Raw genomic sequence first — 26,037 nt, forward strand, 5'->3', positions numbered from 1 at the left:
TCACTGGTTGCCATGTTTGTTTTCGCGCGTGCATTTAATTTCTTGCGTATTTATTCATTAATTCTGTATAGTCACTTGCGTTTTCATACATTCGTTTTTGTTTCTTTTAAATAAAAATGAAAATGATTCTATATATAACTAAATGAAAAAGTTTTAAACTTCAAAAAAATGAAAATGAAAGAAAAACTAAATAATTAAATGAAAAAACATAAATTAAAGTTTTTTGGGTTTTTTTTAATTAATGAACTTCATCGAACTTGTTTAATAAATATTACATTTCACTTTGCAATTTGCGTTGCATACTTTTCCAGAGAATTCATTGTCAAACCTAAATATCAGCTTTTTTTGTTGTTTCTTTTAAATAAAAATTAGAGATGTACCGATTATCAAATTGGCCGATGACCGATTACTGATTAATTCGCCTTTGATAATCGGTCAATTGCCGATTAATCGACCGATTAATAAGTTTTCTAATGCGAATTTTCTTGTTATAAATGATACTAACATTAATTAAATTGCAAACGAAGACAAGTTAACTGTAGGTGTATCAGAATTTTTGTAGGAATTTTTGACACCCCTAACACGAAACTGCGAATAAAATATAAAAAACTGGTAATTTCTCTGTTAAAAGTGGGTTGTTTATTTTCTTTATGGATTATACTTCCAAAATAAACTAGTAAAGTTGTTTTAAAAGTAATAGAAATATTTTTTTTTTTTTTTTTTTAAACAGTAATGAAATTAATTGAATTTTACGAGCTCAGGATTTTTCAATTTTTAAACTTTAAAAATCTATCAAAATTTTTCTATTGATTCAATTTTTACGATATTATTAGTGTAAATGTAGAATTTAACGCTCTTTCCAATAAACCGAATATAATATTTTAGACAAACGTTTTTTTTAATTCACGCCCCCCCCCATTTTCAAGTGTCTATTAAAAAGTAAATAATTAATTTACTCACCAAAGTTTTATATATCACAAATTGAAGATAAAAGATCAATAAATAATATATTCAAATTTTTAAAAAAGTAATGTTTTTTAGAAATTTACCTGTAAAATCCGAAGTTTAAAACCTTTTTTTTAAACCACGTTGTTTGTTTTTTCTTTTGTTATTTTTTTTAAATGAAACCTTGGTCCTTGCTCCTTTAATTTAATTTTTCGAGTAATAAGCTTGGAAAGACAGGGGGTCGAATGATTTCACGACTGTAAAGTTCGAAGTTTAAAACGTTGTTTCTTTGGTTTTTTTTGTTTGTTTTTTTAATGAAACCTTGGTCCTTGCTCCTTTAATTGAAAAAAAAATTAGGGATTGAATTACATTTTCCGAGGAGTTATTAGCTTGGAAAGACGGGGTGGAATTATTCAATATTTTTCACGAAATTTCTGACACCTAGTTAACTGCCTCTTTTGCTTGCCAGTGAAAATTTATCAAAGAGACATATATCGTCTATACCATACTATCAAATAACAGGCATGACGCACTTTTACAACTGCACTGGATTTGAGCCAAATAGATGTAAGCATATGAAAAATTTCTTTCCTTTCTCTTCCTATCGAATTAACATTATTATTTAAATCACTGTCAAAGAAGATTATTAGTTCACCTTTCAGTTCAGGAATTGTACAGTAAAATGCGACGAATAAAGCATTCTTCATCAGTCATACTCTTAATTTATTTTTATTTCGGACTATTATTCTCATCTTTATTAGTTGTAGTTTTCATCTTTATTGGTTGTTGTTTTTCACGACGTTTCGGCCAACTATTCCTCTGGCCTTCGTCAGGTAGTAACTGCGACGGATAGGAACTTCAAACCTCCTGACTGCACTCTGCTAAGAATGCAGTCAGGTTTTGTCAAACTATCACATATTAGGGTGGCAAATCAGCAAAAACTTTTATAATGAATAATATGTTAAATCATCTTAAAAAGGTTCATTGAAAAGAAAAAAAAAGTTGCAAATAATAAAAGGAAGCACAATAAATATTCAGAGACTGACATTCCAGGAACAAGTGGCAGCAACTACAGACTGTAATGTGCATCCAGGAGGCAAGCGCCCGCGTGTTTGTGTGTTGTGTGGGTGCATAAGAGAGACGGACGAAAAGGAAAGACTTACCTCGGGGCCGGCTCGGCGTTGCCGACCGAAAATAAAGAAAGAAAGATCAAGATGGCGGCTGCCGTCTTTTGTAAAGGATGATATCTCGCAAAGTCACATGAATTCTCGCAATATGCAAATTGAGCCGGCCTGCAACGGCCATAAAAGCGGATGATTGAAAGACGTTGGAAGGGCGATGATTGACTTGGTTGGGAATCGTGTTGCTGTTTCTTCTCGTGCCGTGTGGGTGTGAGCATATCTTACTGTTGTTAGGACCGTTCTGAGTAACCGATTGTTGGGTCCGTTCTGAGTAACCGTTCGCGTCCATCTAGGTACCTTGCTAGTTGGATTCCGTGCAGAACTGGTGTTTACTGGTTATTGAATTGCTTTACGTTGCTGCAACATTATACATCTACAGAGGGCGCAGTACATCTAAAGGATTTTCCTTATACATCTACAGAGGGCGCAGTAATTTTAAAGGACTTTCCTTACACATTTTCTACACAAACCTCCATCGGAACATCAAACTACTATAGAAAGCCAAAAAGAAAGAAATGATCACATATCACAAGAAATCCATTATCTGATAAGAGAAATGGTTCCTGTTGATATCGACCATATTCTATAACATCTGACATTGGATTTAATAGGCTTATTGCAAAACTTCGTTCGAATTACAGCATTCCATCCAAAAGTATTTCAGTGCAAAATAATTTTCAATATATTTACAAAAGTAAAACAAGAATTCAATTGGCTCCTGTTGAAATTAGTATTTCATAAACTACAGACATTTGAATAATTACAACATATCATGCTCCCTTTCTGAGTTTGACAGGCCATTGGCTTTCAAATGACTTTGAACAGTGCAGAGCTGTGTTTAGAGTTGGTCCATTCCCTATTACAAAAACAGGTGCAAGAATAAGTGTAGATTTGCAGAATGTTCTGGATGAGTACAAAATCTTCAATAAAGTTTTCTTTGTCTTGCGGGATTCAACACAAATATGATTGCTGGTGTCAAGGAATATGATATAGAATAACTATCATACATTGTAACTCAGGCTGTGACGACAACCATTTCATCTAACAGAAATACAGTTTCTCACTTTAATCGCTTTAGCAAGTTAACTGAAATACAGGATCAGTTTAATTTGGAAAAACAAACTCATTCAAGATGTAACCACATGGGGGAATTAAACATATTATATGCTGAAAATAAATTAAGAACAACAAAAAGCTCTTGTAATCTGTGCTGTTGATAAGATTCCTACCTTAACAACTTACCAATGGGGACTTGTTTGAAAAATATCCAGTTCCGAGTCCATTTGAAGAAATCACCAAAGATTCAAGTTACAGAACATCAACCATATCAATGATACCTGCAAATTTAGTTGTAGGATTATTTTTGTCAAAAGCTGTCCAATCTAATTCTGATGTTTCTGACTTTAGTGGAATCTTTCTTTCCATTGTTGAACAATTCAGGTCATCAATGGAAACAAGATTTTCATCCTATTTAAATGAAAAAAGCTTGTGTATGTCTACTTTCCTAGATTCATGAATCAAATATTAATTTTAGAAGATTGGAATAGAAAATATATTAAGAATTGGATTCTGCATTTACTTCCACTGATGATCAGCTGTACACACTACCCTGCTGTGGGTGAAGAAGCACGAACTACATTACAAGATGGCAACTTGGAAACCAACTGAAAAAAGTAAACAGAAAAATGCCATAAAAGATGCGTTCAACACTCTTAGTATGAAAAGACAATAGGAAGTAAAAGTACAATTATTTCTAATTCAATTTCGGTTTTCATTTTGGAGGTGTGAAAAGTGAACATTGCATCATTTATAATAGCACTAATGGACAATCATCAAATAAAACTGAATTAAATGACAGTAAATATGAACATTCAATATAATTCTATGTATAGTGGTTATTATGCCTACTTTTTTTTTAAACAATTCCAGCTGCAACTTACTTTATTATAAGTTGATAAAAATGCTGATATGTTCAATTTTGGTGGCAGAAATAAAGTACCAAATATTATAAACACATACTAATTTCAAAATTACATGTCACAAAACTACCAAATATTATAAACACATACTAATTTCAAAATCACATGTCACAAAACTACCAAATATTATAAACACATACTAATTTCAAAATCACATGTCACAAAACTACCAAATATTATAAACACATACTAATTTCAAAATCACATGTCACAAAACTATTAAAAGATACAAATCTGGAATATTACATTCTTAATCAATACATATTGTAGAATGCTATATCCAAATGTCAGCTCTTTACACCATATATCCTCAAGAAAATGTAATAATTTAATGTAGTGTTTTTCACTTTGTTTATCATGGCGATGTAATTAAGTAAACGTACATGTTCAACATCAATTTAATTTTAATAAAGGAGAGTTATCAAAGATAGAGTTCTTTAAACAATTGGTATTTCTTTGCGATTCTATTTAATTCTTCGCTTGGCACTGATTACATTCGTCCATTTGAGGTGGTTCCCAGTCAAATACCTTCTCCAGTCAAATCAGTTAATGTTCACCAGTTTTAAAATAAGCAAACAGACTTGGTTGTTTATCAGAATAACAGAATTTTGTAAATGGTAAACATTAATCAGAAAGGACATTATCATGGCATATATGTGAAGCAGAATGATTCGCACAAATCGGAATTTTTTAATAAGAGATTTGTTCGTTTTTTTCATACGAGAATTCGCGACGCTATAAAATCCTTACTTTAACAACTTACCATTGGGGCTTGTTCCAAAAATTGTCCATTTACTGAATTCATTTGAAGAAATCACCAAAGTAAGAAGTCACAGAACTTCAACTATATCAATGATAATACCAACAATTTTAGCTTTGAGGTTATTTCTTTCAAAAGCTGTCCAATCTAATTCTGATATTTCTGACTTTAGTAGAATCCTTACCACTGTTGAACAATTCAATGAATCAATGGAAACGATATTTTCATCCTATCTAAATGATAAAAACTTTTGTAAGTCTACTTTCCTAGTTCCAAAATTCAAATTTAAATTTTAAAAAAAATTACATGGAAAACATTAAGAACGGGATTCTACATCTTCTCCTGGTGATAATGAAGCAGAATCGGCAGAATACACTTCTTCGAGCTCTGTTGAGGGTCAAGAAGATCAAAGTGCATTTCGGTGGTGGAAGAAGACACAGGAGACCTTACCATGGCTGAGTAAACTGGCTTCAAAATATTTAAGCACACCACCTTCATCTGTGGAGAGTGAGAAGCTCTTTAGTACAGGTGGTAATATGTATGAATCTATGAGAAGCAGGCTGAAAATTTCTTTAGTCCGTGGAGTTTCAAAGAAATGTGTTCTTCTCATCAGAGGAACGATATTAGCAAATGAATATTATAGCTGATACTGGCATAAATTGAAACGGCATTATATTAAAACTAGTGATAAATGCTAAAAAAATGTTTTAATGCAAAGAGTTCATCAAATGGGGAAAAGAAATAGAAAATAAAAAATGAATTAAAAATTAAAGATTAAAAATCCAGATGAAAGAATATTTTGAAGACGAAGTGATCATAAGAGGCAATGTTCCCATAAGAAGAAGTCGGATTTAGAATATTGATAAATAAACCCAAATTAAAAATCCAAAATGTGTGTAATCTACGTCTGTATAAAGAACCACTTGTAAGCAGTTAAAAACAAAATATTATTTTGAATCGTTAAAGTTTTTTTCATTTGGGGATAACTAGCCTGGGTGCCCGGCATTGCCCGGCTGTTTGTAAGTACATTTGGAGCAAAAATAAAAAAAAAGTTGTAGTAGGCAGGCTCGAACCCGTTATGTGAAGGCGGAAAAGATAGTGGAGGTGTGTGGAGATTGAGCAAAAAAAAAAAAAAAAAAAAAAAATGGAAGTAGGTAGGCAGGCTTGAACCTGTACCACGAAGGAGGAAAAGAACCTGAAAAAAAAAAATCGTGACGCATTAGCTGTTGCGCCCATCACCAAATTGGAAGTGACGTAGGTTTAAATTAAGGCTAGACAATCGAAAAGAGGCGATGAGTTTCGGAAATATCTGCGAAAAAAGTGACCTCTCCCTGTAAAAATGTGCCAGTTTTTCGATATTTGTCGTCCAAATGGTTGAGTTTCCAAATGATACCGATCTCGTGAAAATCTATCGTTTCTGTCAAAAGTTTTTGCGAGGCATACTGACAGACATACATACATACATTTAAACAGACAGGTGAGATTTATATTATAGAATAGCCTGGGTTCCCGGCATTGCCCGGGTGTTTGGAGGTGTGTGTTGAGAAAAAAAAGTGGTAGTAAACAGTCAGGCTCAAATCCATACCGCGAAGGTGGGAAAGAACGTGAAAAAAAAACGTGACGTCTTTGCCGTTGCGTCCATCGCCAAACCGGAAGTGGTAAAGGTTTAAATTAAGTCTAGTCAATCGAAAAAAAGGGATGACTTTCAAAAATATCGGCAAAAAAATTGGCCCCTCTTTGTAGAAAAGTGCCCAGTTGAGAGTAAAGGAATTATGTTGTATATTGTTTTATATCGGAGGAGATGATATATTAAAACGTGTCATGTGTTATCTAGTGGATGTAAGATATTGTTCTTTTAACAGACAGATAATAAACGTATAAATCGTATGTATTTATGTATATATGAGGACATGATATTGACGTGTAAACTGAATCATGTTTATCACACCGGATATTTTTACAGTTCATATGTAAGAATAATAATATATGCTTCATACCTTTTCTTCTTGAAGAGTTCTTCTGTATCTTCCCGCTGCTCCGTGACGAATCATGAAGCGATCTGCACCATCCAATTGAGACATCTGTTCTTATTTGTGAAACCATTAAAACAACTCTTTATATTTTTATAATATAAATTTATTACAGTTGTCTCAAATGGTTTTCACAGGATCTGCAGTTTGTCTACATTTTCTATCCTTACAACTCGCTCCCTAGCTGTCTGTCCACCCCTGTCTAGATGTCTGTCCGCTCTGGTGGTCAATCCTCAACTCTCTGAATCTCTCCAAAACTAACTACATCACATGTTCTCTTACGTCACCTAATTACGTGTCTCAGACCAACCTAATGTCCACAGCTAGTTATTTGTTCATTCAAACCCCCCAAAATAATGTTTACATATATTTTCTATTTTCACATTTCTTTTTGCGATTCACACGTCAATCATTTCTAACTCAATTTAATTGTTTATTCTTCTAATCATAATAACTGAGCCAGCGACCATCCGTCGCTCAAATCAATTAATAAGAATACAATAACAGTAATAATAATGTTTTGACCATTGACCCCGCTTGCCACAGTTAACAGATACTACACTATGATCACAGCCTAAAGGGTCATAACATTACAATTAATGTTGTTAGCCAATTTTTCCATATTTGTCGTCTGAAGGATTACGCTTCAAAACGATACCGATCTCGTGAAAATTCGTCGCCTTTGTCGAAAGTTGTAGGCACACATACATACATATATTTTAGCAGACAAGTGAGATTTATATTATCGATGGAATCGACGTAACACATCTTTCATGGCCGTTTCGAAGGTTTAGAAATGATGGATAATTTGATTTTCAAAATACAACGGAAGTAAAATACAACGGAAACGGAAGTAAAAAAAATAGGTTATGTCTTCGTGACTAAGTCAGGTTGTTCTTGAAGTAAGTAGGTTATGCATCAAAATGCACATCTTTGAGGAGATGTGCTAGCATACCAGATAGAAAGCGTGATTTTTAATAGATAGAAGAAAAAAGTGTATGGAAATATATTGACACTAAATATAGACATAATCTTAATAGCATTACTACTAGTAATAATGATATGAACAATAATAAAAATATCATGTTGTTATCAGTGGTAATGAAAAATATAATGATAATCGCAGTAATAATGACAGAAATAAATAAATGAGTGAGAAAATAGTAATACTGATGCACATGAGGATAGTAATAATAATAAAATAATGATAATAATAATGATGATAATAATAATGATAATAATAATAATAATAAAATAATAATAATAACAATAATAATAATAATGATAATAGTAATAATAATAATAATAATAATGATAATAATAATAATGATAAAATAATAATAATAATAATAAAATAATAATAATAATAATAATAATGATAATAGTAATAATAATAATAATAATAATGATAATAATAATGATAAAATAATAATAATAATAATAATAAAATAATAATAATAACAATAATAATAATGATAATAATAAGTATAATTATAATAAGTATAAGTATAATAATAATTATAATAATAATAATAATAATAATAAAATAATAATAATAATAACAATAATAATAATAACAATAATAATAATAATAATAGCATATAAGCTAAAAGTAATTATAATAATATAACGGTAATTATAATACATAGATTTATTTAAAATAAATCATAGGATTAGAAAAAATAGAATTTAGATATTAGATCTTATTTTCTATGTTTAGAAAAGGCTAGTACTTTATTTTAAGATTATAATTATATATGGAAATATTAAAGGAAGATAGAAAAGCTAGAGAAAATCAAAGGGTGATTGTGCCCTTATTGTAATCAAAGCTGCTGGTGGAATAGAGAAATCAAGAAATTAAACTGTAAAGGAAGAATTAAGGCTAAATTTCTCAGAAAGTAAGCTTATCGATGTTATGTGAGATGTAGGAGTTATTTCAAATTAGTGATAAGGTAGCTTATAGCATTTAATATTGCTCCTTTTTTGTTCGGTTTGATGAGGTGATCTCTCTGAATTGAAGTTCCACTGTAATCAATCCATATGTAACTGATATTGATTGAACCTCCTGATTCTTATAATTTGTTCTATTTTTCAGTTGGAATTCGCCCACCAAACTGGCCAAACAACAATGAAGCAGAACAGTCCGGAAAGGCATTATAATATTAACACATATGTGAGTACCACATTTTTATAAAATAATTTTCTACAATGCTGTGCTAAAACGCTTCTAAAATCTTAAAATCTTATCTTAGGATAAACAAATTTAAGACCAAATCCCTTCTTTATATTTAGGAGGAACATTAAATTTTGGAAAAAACAGTCATGTAGCAAAATACACTTTCATAGTAATTGCATCTGAGTGAAAAGTTTTTGAATGTTGAATTTAAATGACTCGACAGCATTGCGTATAATCTTCTTTTTATTATTTTGACAACTTTTCCAAAATATGAAGATTTTGTTTTTTAATATACCTTGGAAAGTTAAATGTAATTAGTAACGCATAGAATGATTATTAAATTATTACTTGGGTCAAATTAAAAAGTTGATATAGCAAAAAAGAACAAAAACGACTGGGTAGATATGTTGTAAAATATATAGACCATAAAAATAAAGGCAGGCAAAAGTATAAATATTTTTTGCGTTTTCTTTTCAACCTACATTGCGCATTACATCTAGTGACATAGTCGTACGGTCTATAGTAACATATCTATTAAGCGCATAGAAACAGTGGCAGTTACATGGCATCGACCATGTGTAATCATGCTAATAACCATGTATTAAGGATTATATTTATACTAGCAGGCCGCCCGGTATTGCCCGGCAATAAAATACGCTTAAATATGATATTTTAATTAATGCTGCTTTCATATTTATTATTATACTGGCAGTTCAGCCCGGCTTGCTTGGTCCCTACGTACTGTTCATAACTTTATGTGCACATGTATATATATATTAAAAAATTTGACTCGTGTCCAGGTACCCTACATCTAAAATTTCAAGTGGCGGAGGAGTTTGCTAGAGTTTGCTAGAGTCAATTCTTTCAACTTTGACCTCTTGACTGCCAAATTATCGGCCAAAAACTAATTAAAAAGCTTGCTGTATGTATGAATACCCTTTATGTAAAATTTCAAATGTTTAGACCCAAAATTGGCTGAATAGTTTGCTAGAGACCGCAAAGGTTAAATCTTTTGAACTTTGACTGATCAGCAGTCAAATATCCGGCCAAAAAACGATTAAAAAGCTTGCTCTATGTCTGAATACATTTTATGTAAAATTTTTAATGTTTAAACCAAAAATTGGTTGAGTAATTTGGTAGAGACCGCAAAGGTCAATTTTTTTTAACTTCGACCCCAATTTTGACCCCTAAACATTTATTGCTTTGGGCTCAAATACAATTAAAAACGTTGATCCATGTCCACGTAACCTACATCTAAAATTTCAAGTGTTTAGACCCAAAATTGGCGGAGGAGTTTGGTAGAGTTCTTAAAGGTCAAATCGTTAAACTTTGACCCTTTAACAGCCAAATGTTTGACCGAAAACGGATTACAAATATTTTCCCAAATTTCACTACCCTGTATATCAAATTTCGAGTCTGTAGACTGAAAATTGACAGAGATATTGTGCAGGGAAATGTACACAGACAGACACACAGACAGACAGATACTTTCACTGTTATAGATATATAGATAGATTATATAGGACCGAATATATACTAATGATTAAAAACTGACAGAAGAGTTGGTAGGCAAAATTTCTTAAACAAATATTTATAAGCATACATATAGAAAGATGTTTGTGCTTACTAGACCTTTTTACGCAAATATTGCACACTAGCATGGGTACCCAGCCTTGTCTGGGTTGACATGAAGTTCTGTTTGAAACACACCGGTTTATTTTCATCATGGGCAACGTGGATGCCCCCACAACAAAAACAAAAGAACGGATGAAAACATGTAAATGTAATCGACCCCCCCCCGCAAAAAAAATATGTTATACCCTCTCCACCAGATATTTCGACAGAAGGGCTACAAAGAGAAGAAACTCTTCTCCGGATATTGAGCACTGGAAATACCCCCCCCAAGAATTAAAATAAATCATTACAACTTTTGTTTCAATAAAAATAGCAATGAATGCCCGTGCAATCGCAACAAAAAAAAGATCTACCAAGAATTAATTCCAAAAACAATTAAATGACATTTTTCGTCATTCTATATTTCTAATGTAATAACCCCCCCCCCACACACACACACCTAAAAATATTGAATTTGTCCTATTTTGGGGTTCGTTCTGTTCATAAAATGTTTCCATAAAAATTAATTAAATTTATCATTATTTTATGTTTCAAATATAATTCCCGCCCCCCCCCCCCACCACCACCACCACAAAAAAAACTAAAAATGTTTGTATTTGTCATGTTTTATCCCCCCCCCCCTCGATCGCCAAATTTGAAAAAATGCTAGAGATGCCATGTCTGGTTGAATGCTTTGTGGCCAAAAAGTGGGTTCTCATTTTACGGTAAATTTATATAGAAAAGTTATTCCCCACGCTAAAATGTAAATTTTTTTTTTTTTTCAAAATTTCTTCTTCCATATTATTTATAGACTGCTTAAACGTATTAGGCCACAAAAACACACGTCTTAATTGTTTTGGTCAATGTCAAGTTTCTTTCCAACTCCCCCAAAAAACTATAAAATGACGACTTTTAATGATTTTCGGTGGTGCTGAAAACGAATGCTATGTTTAAATTTGGGGCAGTTAAGTAGTTTTCATGATAAGAAAGAATTACTTTTTCAAAATGTGGAGGATCACTTTCCTATATAAATCTAACGTAAAATGAGCACCCACTTTCTTATCACCTAGTAATTTCTTCATATCATGAAACAAATTTAACTGTGGTATTCGTTTTCAGCGCTCCTGAAAATTGGCGCTGTTTTTTGTTTTGTTTTTTTTACTAAGAGATGCGTTCATTTTTTCATCTCATAATTTAGTACGCTAATTATGCTGTTAGTAAGTTTACAAAAGCATACTTTTGTTTTTCGTTCTTTTTTTTCATTATACAACTTGTATAGTTGTTAACAAGTGCCTCAGTTTAACATTTCACAAAAATTCTGTTTACATTAGGAGGCGGTTAAGTAAACTACAGAAGCACCTGGTAAAAACTATACAAATTCTATAATTGAATACCCACCTAAAAAAAAAACGAAAAACAAAAATATATTTTTGTAAACTGCTCGTGTAAGCATTATTTACGTCCTAAATTATGAAAAATAAACGAATCTCTTAGTAAAAAAACAGCGCCGGTTTTCGGTGGTGCTGAAAACGAATATGACAGTTAAATTATAAATGTTTCTTTTCTGTGTCTTACGTTATACATTAGTACATTAGGGGTCATTTTGAGTTAAAAGTTTATTTACTGCACTCATCTGGACTAGAGAAAATCATAATTTAAATGTGTGTGTCTCGTCTAAATAACTAACGGTAAAATCCATTGAAAGCGGTCGGCACCGACCGCTTTCAATGGATTTTACCCGTCTAAATAACTAACGATAATTCTCTGATATGGCCGACCAGACGGGTGATCAAAAAGTCAGATCGAGCGTACCGGAAAACGAAATGAGATCAAATGAGGTCTCATTTCGTTAGTCTCATTTCGTTACGGTACGGCACGCTCGATCTGACTTTTTGATCACCCGTCTGGTCGGCCATATTAGATATTCATCATTAGTTATTTAGACAAGACATACACATTTAAATCATGATTTTCTCTAGTCCAGATGAGTGCAGTAAATAAACTTTTAACTCGAAATGACCCCTAATGTACTAATGTATAACATAAGACACAGAAAAGAAACATTTATAATGCGTACACAGCTTTATTTTCTCATAGAACCAGTGAACCACCGACCGCTTTCAATGGATTTTACCTTTAGACGAGACATACACATTTAAATCATGATTTTCTCTAGTCCAGATGAGTGCAGTAAATAAACTTTTAACTCAATGACCCCTAATGTACTAATGTATAACGTAAGACACAGAAAAGAAACATTTATAATGCGTACACAGCTTTATTTTCTCATAGAATGGATTTTACCTAATTAAAATAATGAATCCTGGCGAACACCGATTAAATTTTATAAACTAAAAACAAAAAGAGCAGAGGATGATTGATTTTGTTCACATGTGTCTCCGTGACTAACTCTGCCCTCGTGAGGATGCAAGTAAATGAGGACATTAGTTTTAATTATTTTTCTCTAACAAATAAAAAAGGTTACTTAAAAAGTAAAAATAAGTGAAAAAAAATTTCCTCCGAATTAAAATAAAAAAATAATTCAGCTTAGAATAATATTTCGAAATGAAAACAAAAACAGGAAATATTTAATAACGTGCTCCTCCGTTTAAAACAATTTTTCAATTAAGCTATCACAGTTTTGGTTTGAAAATAAAACAGTTTTAGATTTCAGATAAAATAAATTAAATCAAACATAACTTGAAATTTAAATAAAAATAAAGTAAATAATTAAAAAAAATTAATTAGTACAGTTGAAACAAAGTTATTATGTCGAATAAGTATCGAGGTAATTATTATAGGTTGCAAAATAGATTGCATTTAATGTGATATGTTAATGACCGTAACTCAGTAATGAAAAAGTGGTTTAAAGAATGCTATATATTGAAAGTCCGTATACAATATAATGCCTCCTTTGACAGAAGTATCCTCATATGGGCATTAATATTTCTTGACCAGGAGAGGTGTACACACATATGGCCTTTATATTTCTTTGGTGATTGGTAGTTGTACATACAGACACACACACGAACGCTACTACTTTATATATATATATAGAAGTATAAATCATGTAGAATATCTGCATGAATATAATTACATGTAATAGTTAACATCATGATGATCATCCTATAAGAAAACCAATAAAACTAATAGGGAATTAATTAAAATGAATGTTTAAAAGAATATTCAAATTAGCTTGATCTTTTGCAGATGAATGCAATTCCACGACGCATATATAACAATGTTGTATTTTTTGGTTTTAATAAATAGAAAAAAGAGTTTTTAATATGAATATCAATACACACACACACACAAACAAATATAGGAGTATAGATATGTTATTGAAGTAAAAAATGACTATTAAGCAAAAGAAAGGTTTTATTGAACGACAAAGGTAGTTGAAAATGGAAAAATAAATAAAAAGCCGTAATGACAATCGATGTGACATTTTTGTGTTTTTCTTGTAAAATATTTATTTAGTTGAGTAAGGTTTTAAAATCTACATTAGATTTAAATGAAAGAAGTAATATTGGTTTTCAAGATATTAGAAAAAGCCGAAATTTTGTAGTATTTTCATGTTATTTATTTAAATCTTATTTGCATGTCATTTAAATCTTTTATAATTTAATGATAAATCATTTTAACTATGAATGTGGAGCTTGGAAATGGCACAATCTTTGGTAAAAGATTATCTTTATAATAAAGTCAGTTTGTCCTGTATTCAATAGCTGTCGAATAAACCCCATTTCCCCAACCACTTAAACCAATTCCTCATGTGTCCTTTTCATCCTCTTTTAATTTTTTTTTTTTTTACACTTTTGGCGGATAAACTGCTTTTCCTAACACAATCATTTACAGAAGAGATTGAAAATATTTTCATCGTATGCTAATATCTTCTCCCACAACTATTTTTCCTTTTCGGGAACATTTAAGAATGATAGGAATAGTGGTTGAATTTTTGTTCACATTTTTAACATGATACAATTCGTATTTCAATACCAATTACATTGTTGTGTCAAAAAGAAATGTCATCTAATTTATGAACACATAACGAAATAAAACATGAGTTTGCAATGTGCCTGCTAATTTTGTTTTAATTTAATAATCATGTTTTCCTTTTTTTCTTTTATCCACATTAATGTGCCAATACATAAACAAATACACACTCCCAATTTGTATAAATGCTTATGGCTTTTAATGAAGTGATATTTTTCTTTTTTATTAGAGAAGTCTCCATGTGATATTTCTTCTTTTTTTTTTCTTCCTCTTCGCTTTTGTTTTTTTAGACATGCTATTTATGTTGTCCCTTTTGTTTTTTTAGACATGCTATTTATGTTGTCCCTTTTGTTTTTTTAGACATGCTATTTATGTTGTCCCTTTTGTTTTTTTAGACATGCTATTTATATTGTCCCTTTTGTTTTTTTAGACATGCTATTTATGTTGTCCCTTTTGTTTTTTTAGACATGCTATTTATATTGTCCCTTTTGTTTTTTTAGACATGCTATTTATGTTGTCCCTTTTGTTTTTTTAGACATGCTATTTATGTTGTCCCTTTTGTTTTTTTAGACATGCTATTTATATTGTCCCTTTTGTTTTTTTAGACATGCTATTTATGTTGTCCCTTTTGTTTTTTTAGACATGCTATTTATGTTGTCCCTTTTGTTTTTTTAGGCATGCTATTTATATTGTCCCTTTTGTTTTTTTAGACATGCTATTTATGTTGTCCCTTTTGTTTTTTTAGGCATGCTATTTATATTGTCCCTTTTGTTTTTTTAGGCATGCTATTTATGTTGTCCCTTTTGTTTTTTTAGACATGCTATTTATATTGTCCCTTTTGTTTTTTTAGACATGCTATTTATGTTGTCCCTTTTGTTTTTTTAGGCATGCTATTTATATTGTCCCTTTTGTTTTTTTAGACATGCTATTTATGTTGTCCCTTTTGTTTTTTTAGGCATGCTATTTATATTGTCCCTTTTGTTTTTTTAGGCATTCTATTTATGTTGTCCCTTTTGTTTTTTTAGACATGCTATTTAGGTTGTCCCTTTTGTTTTTTAGGCATGCTATTTATGTTGTCCCTTTTGTTTTTTTAGGCATGCTATTTATGTTGTCCCTTTTGTTTTTTTAGACATGCTATTTATGTTGTCCCTTTTGTTTTTTTAGGCATGCTATTTATGTTGTCCCTTTTGTTTTTTTAGACATGCTATTTATATTGTCCCTTTTGTTTTTTTAGACATGCTATTTATGTTGTCCCTTTTGTTTTTTTAGACATGCTATTTATGTTGTCCCTTTTGTTTTTTTAGACATGCTATTTATGTTGTCCCTTTTGTTTTTTTAGACATGCTATTTATGTTGTCCCTTTTGTTTTTTTAGGCATGCTATTTATATTGTCCCTTTTGTTTTTTTAGACATGCTATTTATGTTGTCCCTTTTGTTTTTTTAGGCATGCTATTTATGTTGTCCCTTTTGTTTTTTTAGACATGCTATTTATATAGTCCCTTTTGTTTTTTTAGACATGCTATTTATGTTGTCCCTTTTGTTTTTTTAGACATGCTATTTATGTTGTCCCTTTTGTTTTTTTAGACATGCTATTTATGTTGTCCCTTTTGTTTTTTTAGACATGCTATTTATGTTGTCCCTTTTGTTTTTTTAGACATGCTATTTATGTTGTCCCTTTTGTTTTTTTAGGCATGCTATTTATATTGTCCCTTTTGTTTTTTTAGACATGCTATTTAGGTTGTCCCTTTTGTTTTTTAGGCATGCTGTTTATATTGTCCCTTTTGTTTTTTTAGGCATGCTATTTATGTTGTCCCTTTTGTTTTTTTAGACATGCTATTTATGTTGTCCCTTTTGTTTTTTTAGGCATGCTATTTATATTGTCCCTTTTGTTTTTTTAGACATGCTATTTATGTTGTCCCTTTTGTTTTTTTAGACATGCTATTTATGTTGTCCCTTTTGTTTTTTTTGACATGCTATTTATATTGTCCCTTTTGTTTTTTTAGACATGCTATTTATGTTGTCCCTTTTGTTTTTTTAGACATGCTATTTATGTTGTCCCTTTTGTTTTTTTAGACATGCTGTTTATGTTGTCCCTTTTGTTTAGGTTGGATGATGCTTCCTAAGTTCGTTTTTTAACAAAAGAAAAACAGGTTATCAATGAAGCATAAGTTCATAAGTTTGGATGCCTTTCTATTGGATAACCAGAATAAAATAAAGAACAAATCAATTTTTTATCGATTTATTATTTTATTTTTATTTTTTGTTATTAGGTGAAATTTGCTTTTTACAGACCAGTTTCTTTCTTAAACAAGAAATGCACATTGTAAAGGTTAACACTGACTTTAAGTCGAGGTTTGCAATTAAAATTCTCCTATGAATTGAAGTGCCCCCCCCCCAAAAAAAAACAACAATGTTTTGCATTAACTTAATGAGATCTGCATTTATGCTGGATAACAGTCCCGCAATAGTCAACGTTTGCATATTCCTGGAGACATCCCAGGGTGGAGCTGGCAAGCCGAGAAGTAGAGGCCACAGGGACAATTAAACTCTGGGACGAGGTATGGGTGAAGCCACCGGGGACGCGCTGCACCACACAATGGAGTAGAGGTCGCGTGACTGGGAGGAACACTAGTAACAACATTGTGGTGGAAGGAGTCCCAAGGCACATTCTCGACGTCAGACCAGTGGAGGGCGAAGCAGTGGAGGGGAGTGTGCAGCCACAGGAGAAGGATGAGACACCTCAGACGTCAAGTAGAGAGAGGCGACCGCCACAGTGGATGAGAGACTACAAAATGTGATCTTGAGATCAGGGAGGCATGTGGTTAGAAGCAAGAAAGACAAGTCTTACCGTGGGTGCTCAGCAAGTGAGTTCAGGCGAAGAAAAGGAAGAACAAACTTGGCGGTCAGCATTTTTATTTCGTCCGTTCTCGCGTAATCTTGTGTGTGCGTGAAGATGGAAACTATAAAACGATGTTCATTTTTCGGTGCTGAAAGATTATTCCCGATCAGGCAGAAGAGAAGGCAACGAGAGTAGAGACAGAGGACTGTAGCGATAATCTTTCTTGAACATTCCGTTTGTGTATTTGAGGTGAACATCCCCCCCATTATACTTCACTGTTATAGACTAAAAGACGTAATACCATAGATTTATTTATTAATTAAAATTGTTTCATGGAAAACAGGGAAAAATACTTGTCGATGATCAGCCAATCATAATAATTATCGCTTGTATCATAACAGTAAAAACAACTTTAAATAGTTGAAATAAATGAAACTTTTTACCTACTATCAAGATAATCAAATACTTGTAAGAAATGAATAGAATAATGTTTATTTTTTTAAAATTCTTTATTTAATAACTATCGAGTGAACCAAGTGCAAGAGCGATTCAAACAATAGCACTTAAAGGGACGGTTAGAATCTTTAAAAGATCTCTCGGTTGGAATGTATCAAGTGGCGAGTGAATCTCTGGCATCCTCGGCTTAAACAAACTGATAAGAAAATCGAAAAGAAAAATAATTTGTTCATGCTCAGTGATCTTGTATCAATGACGATGAACTATTTGAATTAAACTAGAGCAAAGTATTACAACAATATGGTTGTCTTCAAGTTCAATGTAAACAAGTTCTTGATGAGCCATTCCCCTTAAGTAATCCAATTTACCAAATTTTCATTATTAACGATTACTATGATATTGTCTCATTGACAATTGTACACTTATCCTGGCCTTGATAAGTGGTGACTTTGTGTAAAAAAAAAAAGAAAAAAAACTAATTTCTATTTAGTTAACAAAGACAAGGTGGAAGTTGGAGGGAGAGGTATGTTGAAAAACGTAAAGTGACTAAGAATGTGTGCGGAGAATGAGAGAAAAAACATGATTAATGATGTATGTGGAGAGAGGGAAAGGGAAACAGAGAGAGAAAGAGAGAGAAACAGGTAGATAGACAGACATAAACAGAGAAAGGGAGAGACAGGCATACACAGAGACAAAAAGAAGGAGGGAGAGAAAAGAGAAACAGACAAACAGGCATAGACAGGGAAAGAGGGAGAGAGGGAGGGAGAAAAGAGAAAAACAAACAGAGAGAAAGAGAGAGAGAAAGAAAAACAGATACAGATAGACAGGCATAGACAGAGGAAAAAGGCTTGTAGTGAAGTAGAAAAAAAAAAGAAATAAAAAAAAATATAAGCCACAGCTGTTCCTTCCAAAAAGGTCGAGCTCTTCAACGTCCAAAAATAATTCACCATCATAAAAAGAATTCACCGTCACTTCTTCCAACCGTCGTTTCACTCTCTGAGCACTTCACGCCTGCTTAAAGAAAGTACCGTTTATACGCTGCCCATTTCTCCACTTATGCAAATTGACTATCAACCAGAGCCATCTAGTTTTCCATTTCTCCAAACAGCCAATTTGCAAAGGGGGACAACTCAAACCACACAGAGCCATCTAGTTTTCCATTTCTCCAAACAGCCAATTTGCAAAGGGGGACAACTCAAACCACACGCCCCCTTGATCTACACGATCATCACATGTCAACCCATCACGTAGTCACTCGACCAACATAGCGGCCGTCTCTCTCGCTGCGATCTCCGCGGAGCCTCTTCGTGAACTTGGCTCGACGTCGCTGTCTTCCTTTGATGACACCACTACCGGTCGCACATCAAGATGTGTCGAGGGATGCCGTCGATAGATACATTGTTCGGGGACTGGACACGTGTGGTACAGCAAGCATCAGGCGGTTTGATCCACACTTCCTCTCCCACTCGCACAGTCGCTCGCTTCTCGCCTTCCTCCGCGGGTACCTGTGCAGTTCGGGGATGCCGCCACTCATACTTGAAGACTGCCCTCTGCGGCACTGACTCCACTTTTTGCCCTGACTTTGGAGCCATATTATACCAGAAGACAGCTTCTGGCGGCGAAATCTGTCCCCTTTCAGCTATAGCCTTAATGGTCCTGTGATGCCGCTCCACAATTCCGTTTCCGCCTGGTCTATATGCAGCCCTGAAATAGCGCCGCACTCCCCACTTATCCAACACATTCTCCATGGCAGCTGAACGAAAGGCAGTTCCATTGTCCATTAGCACTTCCGTCACTGGACCCCTCTCCAAAAACACCTCTTCCAAGACCTTTGCAATTTCACCTGCGTTTTCCGCCTTGATTTCCCTCCAAATGGCTACTCTTCCTGGTTCACAGTCGACCATTGACAGATACGGCCCCTGTCGATAGTGCGTTACGTCTATCGCCAACCTGCTCCAGTTCTCTGCCACCTGAACCTCACCAGCTTCGTGTCTACTCGGCACAGGGTCGATTGATTGACACCGGCTGCATCTCTCAACCACTGTCCTAACGGCCTCCTTTGTGATTCTGGGGTCCACCTTCCTGGCCAAGAACAAGGTTCTATCCACTCCAAAATGGTGCATGTCATGCAACTCCTTCAGAGTGTCTTCATTCAAACAACATATTGCAACAGCCGCCTCATTCGGCGCCTTTAGCCAGGTCTTCCGCACCCTCGTCATCACATCTGCTCTGTTCTTCGCTGAAGGAACGATAGTGACCCTAAGTTGAAGATCAAATTCCATAATTAGCTCCCTTAACATAATCAATCGACGCTTTACTAGCATCTCGGCAGCGCCTTTCATCTTCACCCTCCTTTCTCCTGTAACTTCGGACTGGATCCAAGAGAACACAGTGGCTGAGTCGGTCTTCACCTCCACATTCTGTAGCCCCCATTTCAAGGCTAAGTTGATGCCCTTCATAACTGCATCCAGTTCCGCCACATTTATGTGAGCCACGTCATCCTTCTTCCGCAACTAAGCAGCATCTTCTGCAGTAACACCACCTATCTCCAAGGTGACCCCCACTGCTATACAGCTTGCATCACACCACACAACACCTTCTTCACTGTTGGGTACATGCCAAACACCTCTTACTGGATCCTCCTTCTTCACCTCTTCAATAATCTCTCTCATAATGTCCACAGTCTCTTTATCAACTCCATCCTCCCACTTCGCTCCACTAGCTAGCCTTTTGATATAACTACATGCAGTCCGTAGCCATCCTGCAATAGGGTAATGGCCCACCAGTCTTCCGCATATTGAGAAGAGTTCTCGCCTGCTCAATTTTTCCGACACCTCCGGGATCTCATTTCCCCTCCGGAACACTAACCGTCCTATCTGGTCCTTTCTTAGTTGGAGCCCTAACACAGCTCCTCTCTCCAACTATTCTGGGCGTTTTGCAATTAGCCCAAAGCTGTTGAGGTGTTTTACTACGTCCTCCGCAGTTGTTACCGTCTCATCCACCAAAATATCATCAATGTAGGAACTGGTGGCTCTTCTGACTGCGTCCTCCTTGCTTAGCACCGCTTTGAGGATCGCTGCCATGATTTTTGGTGCAGAATTCAGGCCAAAACCCAACCTAGTCAGGCAGTACGTTCGGCCCTTGTATCTGACTAGCTGGTATTACCAGAATTCCTGTGAAATGTGGATCTGTAGGTATGCAGATTTTAAATTCACAATGGTCGCAGCCTTCTGAATCTGCCTCCACTCTCGCATGATCTCTCCGCACACGTCCATCACATCGCCTCCCATGTACGTTCAGCTCCCTGAAGTCCAGTACTGGCCGAACTTTTTGTTTTGTGGGCTGAACAACCGCCATTAACGGCAGCACACCTTCCACCTTTTCCGTCCATGGTCTTAAAATCCCCTCTGAGATCCATCAGTCCACCTCCTTCTCAAATTCAACTCTTGATATTGTTGGCGTAAGCATCGACAGGCTCTCCGGTCCACACCATACGGCTTAGTTTGCCATATGCCACAAACGGTCCTTCGGTAAATGCTTCCTTCAACTTTTCCTCAATGGCGTCAACAGACAGTCGATCCTCCTCCCGCATCTCCAGATATAGGGCCAGAGCATCACCATCAAGATACAGCGGTATCAAGCTGGCTACATCCGTGATGTCCCGCAACTTAGCGACAAGTTTAACCTTGGTCAGCCAGGTTATAACATCTCCCTCTCCAGAGAACGTCTTAAGCATTTCACTGCTGATCCTCTTTGCTTCCATAGTTCCCACCGAAATAGCTTGTAGTGAAGTAGAAAAAAAAAAGAAATAAAAAATATATATATAAGCCACAGCTGTTCCTTCCAAAAGGTCGAGCACTTCAACGTCCAAAAATAATTCACCATCATAAAAAGAATTCACCGTCACTTCTTCCAACCGTCGTTTCACTCTCTAAGCACTTCACGCCGGCTTAAAAAAAAGTACCGTTTATATGCTGCCCATTTCTCCACTTATGCAAATTGACTATCAACCAGAGCCATCTAGTTTTCCATTTCTCCAAACAGCCAATTTGCAAAGGGGGACAACTCAAACCACACAGAGCCATCTAGTTTTCCATTTCTTCAAACAGCCAATTTGCAAAGTGGGACAACTCAAACCACAATATATATGTGTATATATATATATATATATATATATATATATATGTATATATATGTGTATGTATATATATGTAGATATATATATGTGTAGATATATATGTATATATATATGTAGATATATGTATGTATATATATATATGTGTATATATATGTATATATGTGTATATATATATGTGTGTATATATATGTATATATGTGTGTATATATATGTATATATATGCATATATATATATGTGTATATATATATGTATTTATATGTGTATATATAAATGTATATATATATGCAAATATATATATGCATATGTATTTTTATTATCGTGTGTATTCGTTGAATTGTGAATATCATCACTATCGTCATGACCATTGAGGAAGTATACCGTTTTTAAACGCTTCTGTGGACGACTAGGATATAAATACCCTAAACTCGTTACAAGGAAAAATAATGAAACGAATTGAATGAAGGAAACAAAGAACTCAAATGCTGGAATAAAATAAACATGTCGTTTATTTTCTGTTGAGAAATGGAAGTCTTGAGTCTACACGTGTTCATTCAGCCGTTGATGACTACGTGCGTGGAAGGAAAGGGGAATGCAATAGAGAAACGTGAAGTGGCAAGCCGGCCTGTAGAAAGAGAGGGTTAAGCTCAGTAGAGAGTCACACACATGTCTGTTTTGATGGACCAAAGCCGAAGGGGAGATAGAGTGAGAAAGTCAATCCAGGTTATGGAGATAGAAAGCATATAAAGTGTACGTACTGTCTGTTGGCTTTTTGTCCCACATAGTAGCAAGTGGTGTGAGGTATGCACGTGCGGAAAAGGCACGCTGTCAGTCTGTAGACCGCCCAGCTGGGAAGCTGGTCTGAAAAGGGAGAAACCGCTTATTGCTCTTTCTTTTATAGGTGTTTCCGCTGGTCTTTTGCGCATGTGTGGATTTCTTTTGAAAAGGAAAGTGACGGCATCCATCTGTGCTTACATGTGCGTATGTGTGCGTGCATGTGAGTACATGTGTGTGCATTAGTGTATGTGTGTGTATACACGTGAATGTGAGTGTATATACGCGAACGTGAATATGTGTACATGTGTGGACGTGCGCGCGTATGTTTGTGTGCGCGTATGTATATGACAAGTAATATTGCTTGAAATGTGAACGCGTGTTTTTGTGTGAGACTAGAAAAGGCTCGCGCACTTCTTTCAATAAAAAAAAACAAAAAAAAACACCAAGATTCATGACTGCTCTGTTTTACATGTTGCATGCGATGAATTTGTTTTATCTGGGGTGGAAAGGACTCCAGAAAGCCATGGTGAAGGCAGCCTCTCTAGGAGAAGTAAATCTCTGATCTAAGAAAACATAAAGCGGAAGACCAGTACCCGCATTAAGCTGGTCTGCAGTTTGATTTGTTGCTGGCTATCTTGCTCTTGCTTGTTGCTGGATATCAACATTTTGAACCGAGAGAGAGACTAGCTGTCGTACAAAGCTAAATCTCTGGAATAACATCTTTGTACGGATACTTCCTCAGACATTTGTCAAAAAAAAAAAAAAAAAAAAAAAAAAAAAAAAAAAAAAAAGTCCTATTGGCGATGGCTGTCCATATAAACAGGAACAGAAGATATCATGCTAAAGGACACCCACTCCAGCTCTGTTGCTGGAATGTGAGAACACTTATTGACAATGGTAAAAGACTAGAACGGAAGACTGCAATTTTGACTAAGGAATTGCAAAGATACAATATAGACATTGCTGCACTCTCTGAGACACGTTTCGCAGGTGAGGATCAACTGGTTAAACGCGAGTCGGGCTACACGATCTTCTGGTCTGGTAGAGCTGAAAAGGAGAGGCGTGAAGCTGGTGTTGGTTTTGCAGTTAAGAACTCCTTAATTGACAAGATCGAACAGCCAGTAGCCATAAATGACCGTGCAATGACATTGAGAATGCCCCTTGCTGCTGGTCGTTATATGAATGTTCTTTCTGTCTATGCGCCGACTCTTACTTCGCCTGAAGACGATATTACGTCCTTTTATCATATGCTTATATCTGTTATCACCGGTTTGCCAAGCGCTGAGAGTTTGGTGGTTCTTGGTGACTTCAACGCACGGGTTGGATCAGACAATGAGACTTGGTCTCCATTGGGTCCATATGGCATAGGTAGAGTCAATTTAGATGATATGCAGCTTCTCCATCTCTGCAGTAACTAAATCTTGTTATTACCAACACTTTTTCCCACCAGAAAAACAAGGAGAGCTGGTTCCATCCCCAATCTAAACATGGCCATTTGCTTGATTACCTACTGTGTAGACGTGGTGATCTTGGAAATTTTTGCAAAGTTAGAGTAATGCGTGGTGCTGACTGTGGTACTGATCATTTAATGGTCAAGCTAAACTGAGAATTACAGTTTGCAAAAAAAGCCGTTTCAATGGTATCAAAGTGCCTAAACGTATTGATGTTTCCAAATTGAAGGATCCAGTCGTACGAAGTTCCTTGAAATCTGCTTTCAACCAGGTGGATTTCTCAGATTGTGACTAGGAGACAGTAAGAGATATAATATACCAAAAAGGTGTTGAAGCTCTTGGGTTGAAGGTTCCCAGACATAGAGATTGGTTTGCTGATAATTTCAATCAAATTAAGCCTCAAATTGATAGAAAGCGGAAAGCTTATTTGAAACTTCTCAACTCTTCACCTTTGAACGAGCCAGCACTCACTACCCACTTTTCTTCTGTTCGGAGTGAGGTTTAGTGCTGTGTGCGCCAAATAAAAAACAGATGGTGGTCTAACCTCTCCAGGGAGATACAGACTGCCTACAATCATAGAGATGTCAAGACATTCTACACTCTGCTTCATCAGGCTTATGGTCTGAAATCCTCTTCAACTACACCACTCCTGGTGAAGGATAGGAAAACCTTGCTGAAAACCTCAGATGAAATTATGCATCGATGGCATGAACACTTTCATGATCTTTTTCATAACCCATCCAATGTTGATGTTGCTGCAATAGAAAGTATCCCTCAATGTTCCTTTTGTCCGGAACTTGATGTTGAACCGACTCTTGCGGAAACAGTTGACTGCATAAAACAGATTAACTCGAACGAAACCCCTGGGCTGGATGGTATCCCTGTTGAGCTGCTGATATATGGTGGTGTCAATGTACATTGTGTGGTCCACTCTTTGATACTGTCAGTATCGTAGGGTGACCCGGTTGCCCAAGATTGGGTAGATGCCATCTTGGTTATGTTGTACAAAGGAAAGGGTACAAGGTCTGATTGTGGAAATTATCGAGGTATCTCGCTGCTGACTGCGGTTGGAAAGGTATTTGCACGGCTTTTGCTAAACCGATTGGAAAAGTATGTACATCCTAATATCCTTCCGGAATCCCAGTCTGGATTTAGACGTGGGCGAGGAACTGTGGATATGGTGTTTTCTGCTAGACAGCTCTTGGAGAAATGTATTGAACAGCATATGCCTCTTTGCCAGGTGTTTGTGGACTTAACCAATGCGTTTGACACAGTCAACCGTGAGGCTCTCTGGAAAGTGCTGGAAAAATTTGGCTGTACACCTGCTTTTACAGACAAGTTCAAGCAACTTCATCATAGTATGAAAGGTCGCATCAACTTCAATGGTCGGCTTTTGGAAGAATTCCCCATTGATGATGGTGTGAAGCAGGGTGATATAGCTGCACCAATATTGTTTTCGCTCTATTTGACTGCTGTGCTCTGGTATGGTTCCACGATTGTGATATGGGTGTTTATATTAGATTCCAAACGACTGGAAAGGTGTTCAACCTCAGAAGATTCCAAGCCAAAACACTTGTTAGTGATGGACTTGTTAGGGAACTGTTGTATGCTGATGATGCTGACCTGGTAACACACTCCGTAGTAGATATGCAACTAGTGATTGGATCTATTTACAAATGCTCGTACCTGCTTTGGAC

General features: G+C 35.0%; 1 protein-coding gene across 2 annotated transcripts in view; it reads left to right on the plus strand.

Moving 5' to 3' along the window:
• Window positions 1-26,037, plus strand: part of LOC145252660 (uncharacterized) — a 684,850-nt gene that overhangs the window by 214,567 nt on the left and 444,246 nt on the right. For both annotated transcript variants that reach the window (XM_080112433.1, XM_080112432.1), the window contains exon 5: window positions 8,991-9,068. In XM_080112433.1, the coding sequence (XP_079968559.1) occupies window positions 8,991-9,068 (78 nt within the window). The remainder of the gene's footprint in view (window positions 1-8,990; window positions 9,069-26,037) is intronic.

Source organism: Euprymna scolopes, chromosome 29 (genome assembly GCF_053919585.1).
Source record: "Euprymna scolopes isolate OS-2025 chromosome 29, ASM5391958v1, whole genome shotgun sequence".
NCBI lineage: Eukaryota > Metazoa > Mollusca > Cephalopoda > Sepiida > Sepiolidae > Euprymna > Euprymna scolopes.